Genomic DNA, 10,285 nt, shown 5'->3' with positions numbered 1-10,285 from the left:
AACAGCAAGAAAACAAATAATTCCTTTAAAAACTGGGCAAAGGATTTGCATAAATATTTCTCAAATGAAGACATACAAATGGCCAACAAGTATACAAAAAATAAATGCTCAACATTACTAATCATCAGGGAAATAAAAATCAAAACCACAATGAGATATCATGTCATGCCAGTTAAAATGGCTACCATTAAAAAGACAAAAAGTAACAAATGCTGGTGAGGATATGGAGAAAGGGGAACTCTTCTACACTACTGGTGGGAATATAAATGAGTACAGTCATTATGGGAAACACTACAGAGGTTTCACACACACGCGCGCGCACACATACACACACACACACACCAAAAAAAAAACAAAAAACCACTAAAAATAGAACTACCACATGATCCAGCAAGGCCACTACTGAGTATTTATCCAAAGGAAAGGAAATTAGTATATCCAAAGAATATTTCTACACTTCTATGTTTATTGCAGCACTATTCACAATAGCCAAGATACGGTATCGACCTAAGTATACATCAGTGGATGAATGGATAAAGAAAATGTGATATATATACACAAGGGAATACTATTCAGCCTTAAAAAGAAATGAAATCCTATCATTTGCAACAACATGGTCAGAACTGGAAGTCAATATGTTAAATGAAATAAGCCAGGCACAGAAAGACAAATATCTCAGTTTGTCACTCATATGTGGGAGCTTCAAAAGTTGATCTCATGGAAGTACAGAGTAGACTGATAGTTACCAAAGGGTGGGTAAGAAGCTGGGATGGACAGAGGTTGGTTAATGGCTACAAACATGCATTTAGATAAAAGGAATAAGTTCTAGTGTTTGATAGCACAGTAGGGTGACTATAGTTAACAACAATTTATTATATATTTCAAAATAGCCAGAAGATTTGAAATGCTCCCAACACAAAGAAAAGACACATATCCAAGGTGATAGGTATCCTAGATTCCCTGATCTGAGCACTACATATTTAATGCATGTATCAAAATATCATATATACTCCATAAATATGTAAATGTATCAATATATTTTAAAAAGAAATTCATATAAAAAGTAACTATTGGAGTGACAAAAATGTTCTAAAATTAGATTATGGTGATACTTGCAATTCTCTGCAAATTTACCAATCAATTACCATTGATTTTTACACTTAAAGCAAGTAAATTGTATTACATATAAATTATCTTTGTAATAAAGCTGTTACAGTGAATTGTTACAAAATCTATTACAATAAATGTAAACTGTCTAACATATCCAGAAAGTATTTTTGTTTTTAATAAAGATAATTATTGTGGTTGGTCTACAGTCTTTTCTTCTCATTCGTTTATTCATTCAAGAAATTCTGTTGTGTAATCACTATGTTCTCAGGAAATATACTAGGTGGTAAGCATATAGTGGTGAGTAAAGGGAAACTTGTTGAGTCTATAGGCTATTATGTTAATTTCCTTTTTATTTTTATAGATGCCCTGTTCATTAACCTGTGGTTATTGTCATTATATTCTTTCATTTGCAGAATTCCACATTCTTCCCAAATTGAAGTTCAAAGTAAACAGCACAGAATCCCCACTTTGAGAATAAAGCATCTTGTAGTTAATGTAGTTAATGCCACATGGACTTGGGGTACCTACCACTATATTTCTGTGTGACTTAAGGCAAGTTATTTGATTGTCTGTAAAATGAAGCTTATAATATCTACCTCATAGGTTGCCTTGAGAATTAGATGAATTAATAAATGCAAAATGCTGACCTCGTAGGCAGCCAACAAATATTAGTTTCCATTCCCTTCCTTAAAAAATGATGCAGACAATATTATACCTGAAGCTCTGAGACTGTTGTCTATAAAGAGGTTACTCACCCTTCTTCGATGATGAAATATCGGAGCTTATCATTGCTGTCTCGGGAGGGTGTGGCATAGCATTTGTTGAGCGTTAGGATTAAATGTGTGGAGTCAGCTCCAACCACAAAAACCCCTACATACAGCACATCTCGAGTCGTCAACACTACTTCACCCTGGCGGTAAGGATGTTTGTAGGAGGCATTTTTGTAGAGAGCCATCTTGGTGGTGAAGCTGCCTTCTTGGGTTGGAACTGTCAGGTTAATTACACTAAAACGGAAACAATTATGAGACAGGAACCCAAAACAATGTTACCTATTCAATTATCTACCATTTTTCAAGCTGAGAATGCAGAGGGAAAGCAAAGCATGCAGTAGCAAAGTCTAAGGCTGTGCTGTCCAATATAGTACCTGCTAGCCACATGGGGCAATTTACATTTAAATGAAATAAAATTAAATAAAATTAAAAATTCAATTCGCAGCCCCCTGAGCCACATTTCAAGTGCTGAGCAGCCACACATAACCACCACATTAAACAGTACAGATGGAACATTTCCATTATCACAGAGAGTTCTATTGAACAATGCTGATTGAAAGGATTTAGGCTCAAGAAACGTGAATTATGTTTTTCCTAGGGCATCAAAGACAAATGCTAGCACTTTTGATTATGCTAACCTTAACTGTCAAGGAAAAGAAAAAGCAATATGCACAGCCCAGGAGGCGCCTTACCTTAGCATAGGCTTCACAACAGAATCCAAGGAGATCTTGATATCCAGCTCATAAGCACATGAAAATTCCACATTGATCGTGCGGTCCCTGGTGATGATGTTGCCAGTGTTGTTGGCACTTTCGATCCAGATTGTGTTTTTATATATGATATGAGTGCCATTGGACTGCAGAGCAAGGGGAAGTCAGAAATCATTACATCTGGGAGTGAGTATGTAGCTTGCATGTCAAATCCATATCCCTGAAACTGAAGAAATGGTTTCCTTCCATACATAACTTAGAGGCCAGTATAAAGCAGCATGGAGCTAGCCTTAGCATTTACTTGGGGCAAAAAAGTATTACAATAGATATCAGCAGCACCCTTTAGTCTGCTAACCTTGAATACCCATGGAAGGTGATTTCATCCACTACTGAATTCTAACCACTACCAGACCCCACTTATCTGTGGGACCCCAAGCTAGGAATAGCATGAACTATTGCCATTGCTGAGTAATAGAAATCTTCTTTTTCAATGTTTAATTCAAAATCTCTTCTCCACCAAATCCATCACCAGACATCCCTACAAGGACCAACATGAACAAGTGTAAGTTTCACCTCCTTACTCCTTTCAACCTCTGGTAAAAGTATTAAGAAATAGAGCCATGAATAGAAAACACACAGCAAGATGGAAAAAGAAGAGAAACAAGATGCTTTGCTAACCTATACATTGGACAATCTGACATTAAAAGTTGGGACCTTACTATATTTTTGAAGTCAGCTGTTTTTTTGTTTTGTTTTGTTTTGTTTTTAGTGACAGGGTCTCACTGTCACCCAGGCTGGAGTGCAGTGGTGCAATCATAGCTCACTGCAGCCTTGAACTCCTGGGCTCAAGATCCTCCCATGTCAGCCTTCCAAGCAGACACAACTACAGGCACTGTCACCACAGCCAGCTAATTTTTAGATTTTTTTTCTTTTTTTTTAATAGAGACAGGGTCTTGTGATGTTGCCTGGGCTCATCTTGAATTCCTGGCCTCTAGCAGTTCTTCTGCTTTGGCCTCCCAAGGTGCTGGTGAGAGGTGACAATGTGCTAGCAGCCCTCACTCTCGGTGCCTCCTTGGCCTCGCCGTCCACTCTGGCAGCACTTGAGGAGCCCTTCAGCCCACCACTGCACTGTGGGAGCCCCTCTCTGGGCTGGCGGAGGCCGGAGCTGGCTCCCTCTGCTTGCGGGGAGGTGTGGAGAGGCGCAGGCAGGAACCGGGGCTGCGTGCTGCGCTCACAAGCCAGCGCCAGCCCAGGGTAGTGAGGGGCTTAGCACCCTGGCCAGCAGCTGTGGAGGTTGTGCCAGGTTCCCCAGCACTGCTGGCCCACATGCACCACACTCGAATTCTCCCAAGGCCTCAAGCCGCCTCCCTGAGGAGCAGGGCTGGGGACCTGCAGCCCGCCATGTCCAAGCCCCACCCTCCGTGGTGGGCTCCCTCAGGGCCCAAACCTCCCCAGTGGGAGCCAACCCCTGCTCCATAGCACCTGGTCCCATCGACCGCCCAAGGGCTGAGGAGTGCAGGTTCTGCTTGGAACTGGCGGGCAGCTCCGCCTGCAGCACTAGGTGAAGCCAACTGGGCTCATAAGTCTAGTGGGGACTTGGAAAACCTTTATGTCTACTTAAGGGATTGTAAATGCACCAATCAGCACTCTGTGTCTAGCTCAGGGTTTGTAAATACACCAGTCAGCACTCTGTATCTAGCTAACCTAGTGGGGACTTGGAGAACTTTTAAGTCTAGCTAAGGGATCGTAAACACACCAATCAGCACTCTGTCTAGCTCAAGGTGTGTAAATACACCAATCAGTACTCTGTATCTAGCTAACCCAGTGGGGACTTGGAGAACTTTTCTGTCTAGCACTCTGTGTCTAGCTCAGGGATTGTAAATGCACTAATCAGCACCCTGTCAAAACGGACCAATCAGCCCTCTGTAAAATGGACCAATCAGCAGGATGTGGGTGGGGCCAGATAAGGGAAGAAAAGCAGGCTGCCGGAGCCAGCCAGTGGCAACCCGCTGGGGTCCCTTTCCACACTGTGGAAGCTTTATTTTTTCGCTCTTTACAATAAATCTTGCTGCTACTCACTCTTTTGGTCCACGCTGCCTTTAAGAGCAGTAACACTCACGGTGAAGGTCTGCAACTTCAGTCCTGAAGCCAGCGAGACCACGAACCCACCAGAAGGAAGAAGCTCCAGACACATCTGAATGTCTGAAGGAACAAACTCCAGACACACCATCTTTAAGAACTGTAACACTCACTGCAAGGGTCCGCGGCTTCATTCTTGAAGTTAGCGAGACCAAGAACCCACCAATTCCAGACACACGGGGATTACAGGCATGAGCCATAGCACTAGGCCTGAAGCCACCTGTTAAATGAGGTTTGGGACTCCCTTACCCCCTGAAATAGCTAAGCCTAGATGTATAGAAGCATAAAAGATACAATTCTGTCCATATACAAGACAAAGAACCACAGTAGGCATCCCAAACCAAGGAAAAAACACATCACTCTTTCAACTCCGTCAACCACTTAGCATGAAATGACGACTGCTCTTGCTGTCTTTCATTTTACACATGCCTATTGCTGTTTTCCAAGGAGCATATTTCTAAGCAGATCATCCTGAAGTTGGCTTTCGGGACAATAAATGTGCAAACACTCGAAGCTGTCGCTGCCTCTGCCAGGTGCTCTTTCCTGCTGCTTTTCTCACCTGCACAATGTTTCCACAATTCCCTTTGGTGTTGTTGATCTGAAAGGAGATAAAATCTTCCCCCTCGATGCCGGTACACTGTCTGTCATTGATCCTCACGCCCTCCCTCTCAAAACCGAGCTGGAAGAGTTTGCACTTAGATATGGACACTTCCATCTGGGATGCTTTGCAGGTCACCTCTGCATCGATAATGTCATATGAGTCTGTGGGAACAGTTATTACGAAAGGCAAATCAGTGGAGTTGGTCTTGCTGCAGGAGTGGGAGCAAAGCATCCCATTACCATTCTCCTTTAGAAGAGGCAAATGATCTCCACTCAAAGACTGCAGCATTTCTAATTAGGCTTTGATCAGACCAAGCGAGCATATGAATTCATTCAAAGCAGTAACTTGGGCATTAGCAGAGCCTTTTTAAAAAGATAAAAATGCTAATAAAGTGTCTTCTGTCTTTTCTTTACAAACCCATGTCTTCCCCCACCTTGCTGGTGGCAGCTACTTTTCTGTAAGCTACATACTGAACATACCAAATCTGGCACATTGTGGCCTGGCTGAAGAGCATGCCTCCAAGGGACAGCAGCACTGGCCAGGCCACATCCAAAGCCCCTGCTGATTCGGCTTGGCAGAACCCCAGCGATTCCCAGGTGAGCACTAGGAGCTTGTTTTTTGACATGGCAATGCGGCAATTGACATTTTCTCTTGAGCATGTAAACACCGGCTAATAAGCACTATAGAAACAGAGAAAAACATTTTTATCTGTTTACGTGAAGCCCTTGTCTCCACCTAAGGAGCCTTTGGTCAACCAGATTTTCATTCTCGAATGCTGTTAAATGTAGCAGCTGCCTCAGGTTCAGGAAGGGGAGCAGAGATGGAAGGCAAACCAGCTCCGCTTCAAGCTGCCATCCAGGCAGGCTCGGCAGTGGACAAGGCAATTTCCACACCAAGGGAGCTACAGTTAGGAACAAGTCCTGGAGCCCTAGTTATTTATGGCTTGCTTCAGATATTTCAGTCGTACATATCTTCGGGACCAAAAAGCTTTGGGCCAAATAAATCTGGCTTTAAATAACATTCATCCTAATTATTTCATATTGACATCAAAATACCCTATTTCCTTGTGCATCTAAAAGATCAATTTGGACCTTTCTGATGTTGAACATGGCCTCAGATGAAAATGGCTGGTTCCATTCATGTACAAATTTGTGTGTTACAATGTATTGAGGAAAAGGATGTAGCTATACTTTGAAGCAGTCAGATTGCTTCCTTGTTCTGCTTAAATGCTCCTGAAAGCTTTACTGTTTGGGAAAGCTTCACAAAGTGGGATGCATCAAGGTCCTTCCCCAGAGCAGCATCTCCCATGGGGCCTTTCTGGGTGGGGAGGTGGCCCGTGTCACTCACTATTTCCATAGGGGGGCGGCTCGATGCAGCCACACAGCTCCCTGCCATTGCCCAGCTCGCAGGTTCGGTTGGGACAGTCCGCCCCCACACAGGGATCTTCAACCACTCCTGCTAAAAAGAAAAACACACAGAAACATGCACAACTTGATTTTCACACCTACAGGCGGTAGCATTTGGTTCCACTCCAGACTTGCCACTTTAATCACATTGGAAATGGTCAGATGGCAGCTGCAGGTTAACAGACAGGGCAACCTTCCAGAAAATAATGTCAATAGCTAGCAAATAGGTGCCTGCTATGGGCCTGGATTAGCTTCTTTGACCCTCGCAAATACTCCTCAAGGCTAAGTATTATAAGCTGTGTTTCACAGCTGAAACTTGCCCAAAGTCAAAAGCGAAGGTAAGTGGTGAAGACTGAATGCACAGATGCTCTTAACCTCAGTAATCTTACCACGATTAAGGCACCTACTACACTATAGCACAATGATTTGCACTGATATTTATATAAAGAGTAGCATCTAAATCATTTATCTCTACATTCCAGCATTCAACCACCTCATGGTTGGTGCACAATAAATATGTGTCAATAATGAACATATTAGGGCCAGTAAGATCCCAGAGAGGTCTTCCACCCCAGGGCTTCTTACTCCTTTCTGATTCTTGGTTCACTTTCCCCCGTGATCTGCTACTTGATTTTGTAAAAATAGACAAAGGAAAAACCTCCACACAGCTCACCAGCATTGACTTAGATTCATGGTGCTGTTTTGCCAAAAGGGTAAAACTGTAAGTAAAATAAAGACGTTATGTGGAGTATCATCATCATGTTATTGTGAACAATGTTTCTGTAACAGATGAGATCACCTGCAAGACAGTCAATGCCTCAGTTTGAGAACCACTAATTAGGAGCATTTTCTTTTAGAAGTTCATTTCTTTATTTAAAGAATCGCTCTGCCTATCAAGACAGAATATTCCTCCTGTTCATCACGGTATATGATGGACAGTGCTAAAGAAACAACTGTTCAATCCCAGCATGAGCCAAGTTGGCTTCAAGACTTTTTTAAAAAAGAGTTTTTAAAGGATGCAAAATTTCATTTAGACAAGAAGAATAAATTCAAGTGATCTACTGTACATCAAAGTGGCTATAGTTAGTATCAATACACTGTACACTTGAAAATTACCAACAGAGTAGAGTTTCATGTTCTCACCACAGACACACATACCCCCACACACAGGGAAAAAAAGAGTTTAAAAACAAAACAAAAATCCCAAGCTGCCCACAGCTCCATACACCTCTTCTGACTCAGCTGCCACGCCCCTCTGGTAGGTAACTAATTACATTAGGTAGGAGTGCATGGATGGCTCAGCATAAGCCTGTCTTAATTTCTGGAAAGACAACTGAAAGAATGCCATCAGCATAAGTTAAATATATTTATTTTCAAAAGGCTGCTTTTTATAAAGATCCTTTCACTGGCCCAGTATATCCAGTACCTAGCACAGTGCTAAGCACATGGCAGCCACCAAGCAAATGTTATGATTGACCAACTCTGCATGAGAATGACAAACAGAATAACAGAAACATGGTGCAGAGGTTACAGTCCACAAGAAGGAAACGTTTATTTACAAATGTGGTGGTCCATCTGCCAACTGGCAGATAAAACATGCCCTTAGACAGATGGAAGCTTTGAGTATTTTTTGAATGATATATGTATTTTTTAAAATTCCTGACAATTTGAAAAGTTCAAAACAGTTAATTTTTAAGTCATTGAAAGTATTCTTATGAACACAGCAGAGTAAAATACTAATAACAAATATTTTTGTTAGTTTCCAACAGAGACTAGTAATTTGCTTGTTAACAGTTTCTGAAATCACTGAAATGTATTTTAATTAACTGCATTGTTTTTAGGCTCTGAATTAAGTGTATTCCTACACTTGATCCGGTTTGGTCTGCAAATTTACCAATGTGTATGTATCATCTTGGAGTCAGCCTGTTTTCACAGTGGTACCTATATACACACTGGGTTGGTGTTGTGGGTCAGAGCACAAAACACATTCTATTAGCCACACTAGTGGGAGTGACCATTTATGTATATGGACACACATGTATGTCTATGGCACGTTTACATGTGTGTGTATACATCTATAATCGCTCCCCTATTTGATTAACACAGTAGGAAAATGAACAAATTGAATAATAGAATACATATCAAAATAATTTTCTTACTACAGAAAAAAACCCACAAGATTCTGTTTATCTTTTTTTTACCAGCTGATCTAATATATGTGATCTCCACAGTCAATCCACCTGCAGCTTCCTTTCAGCCCAGGTGGACATAACCAGCTCAGTTCCACCTCTGCCTTCCACCTGCTCTTGCCTTCGCTTGCTGATAGAGGATGGCCTCATGCTAAAGACACCAAGGTGGAGATGAGTTTGGGAACTAAAATCCATCGGGAATCCCACACTATGTCCCTCTACCTCATAAGCCACTAAAGCAGGGCTCTTCCAACCCAGAGAGCCTCATCTTCCCACGTTTGTTTTCCAAATTCCATAGCTAAACAGAAACCATAGGTGGGTTAGGCTCCATGGGAGGGGCCCGTCACTGAATCTCGGCTGCAGCTCACAGCTCTCTACTATCCAATCCTGGAAGCAGATCTATGAGTAAATCTGGAGAGGACCAGTCATCCCTAGAAAAATCAATGCTACCAGCAAAGCTGTTCTTTTCACTGAAAATGGAATCCACAGAAATAAAATAATTCTCTTACAGCAATTCTCCTTCTCAATCCATTCGGTGCTGAGGATCCCGAAGGAGCGGCAGGCCTCCCCGTAGGCGGCCAGGGAGCCGCACAGCTGGAACTTGTTGTGGTTGTAGCAGCCGTCCAGGTAGCAGGACTCGTAGAATGGGAGGGGATCGAGAAGCCCATAGCAGGGCTGGAAGAAGCCCTTCATGTCGGTGAGCTTCAGGCAGTAGCCATCACCCTGCATCTTCTGGATGTGCACATTGTCACACATGGCTGCATACTGTGAGAACTGCAGCTCGTTGCAGCTGGGGGCAAGAGGTCTAGTCAGACTGAGTGAAGCAAAAACGGCCATCTGAGATCTTCAATGGAAGGTAAATAGCATCTGCACCTGTTTTGCTACCCCTGAAGCTAGTGCACTAATTCCAACACTAATTAGCTTTGTGACCTTTGGCAAGTCAGATACTACTGGTCTCTATTCTATCCATCTAAGAAAGTGAAATGGTAATTCCTGTTGTTTATACCATTGAAATACAGTGAGGGTAAAATGGAATGATGGATTAGTGGCCAAAGTGCCACACAAAACGCAGATATTGATATAGTAACAACGAACGCTTTGGCATAATTGATTGATATGATTGATACAATTGATATAATAACCATTAACAGGTATGGATATAATAATGATAATAGTAATGATACTTGGCAGAATTAAAGATTTGAAAGGAAGCCTTCTAAGCCAGTTCTACTTTAGCCATTAGGGACCAAAAGCAAAACATTACAAGAAAGTCGGTGTCCAGCTGATAACAGTTTATTTTAAAAGGAAGAGGAGGGGAGGGGAGGGGACCGGGGAGGAGGAGGAGCAGGGGGTGTGGGGA

At 42.3% G+C, this 10,285-nt stretch overlaps 1 protein-coding gene across 1 annotated transcript in view; it reads right to left on the bottom strand.

The window, feature by feature from the left end:
• TECTA (tectorin alpha) overlaps nucleotides 1–10,285 on the bottom strand; it is an 89,083-nt gene that overhangs the window by 19,358 nt on the left and 59,440 nt on the right. Inside the window, exons 15-19 of the mRNA XM_011926983.1 lie at nucleotides 9,435–9,730; nucleotides 6,678–6,788; nucleotides 5,289–5,491; nucleotides 2,573–2,736; nucleotides 1,866–2,114 (exon numbers count right to left, since the gene is read on the bottom strand). Coding sequence (XP_011782373.1) covers nucleotides 1,866–2,114; nucleotides 2,573–2,736; nucleotides 5,289–5,491; nucleotides 6,678–6,788; nucleotides 9,435–9,730 — 1,023 coding nt within the window. The remainder of the gene's footprint in view (nucleotides 1–1,865; nucleotides 2,115–2,572; nucleotides 2,737–5,288; nucleotides 5,492–6,677; nucleotides 6,789–9,434; nucleotides 9,731–10,285) is intronic.

This window comes from Colobus angolensis, unplaced genomic scaffold (assembly GCF_000951035.1).
Source record: "Colobus angolensis palliatus isolate OR3802 unplaced genomic scaffold, Cang.pa_1.0 Scaffold7, whole genome shotgun sequence".
NCBI classification, from domain to species: domain Eukaryota; kingdom Metazoa; phylum Chordata; class Mammalia; order Primates; family Cercopithecidae; genus Colobus; species Colobus angolensis.
Note: the sequence above shows the minus strand (reverse complement) of the source record. Positions and strands in the feature narration are given on the sequence as shown.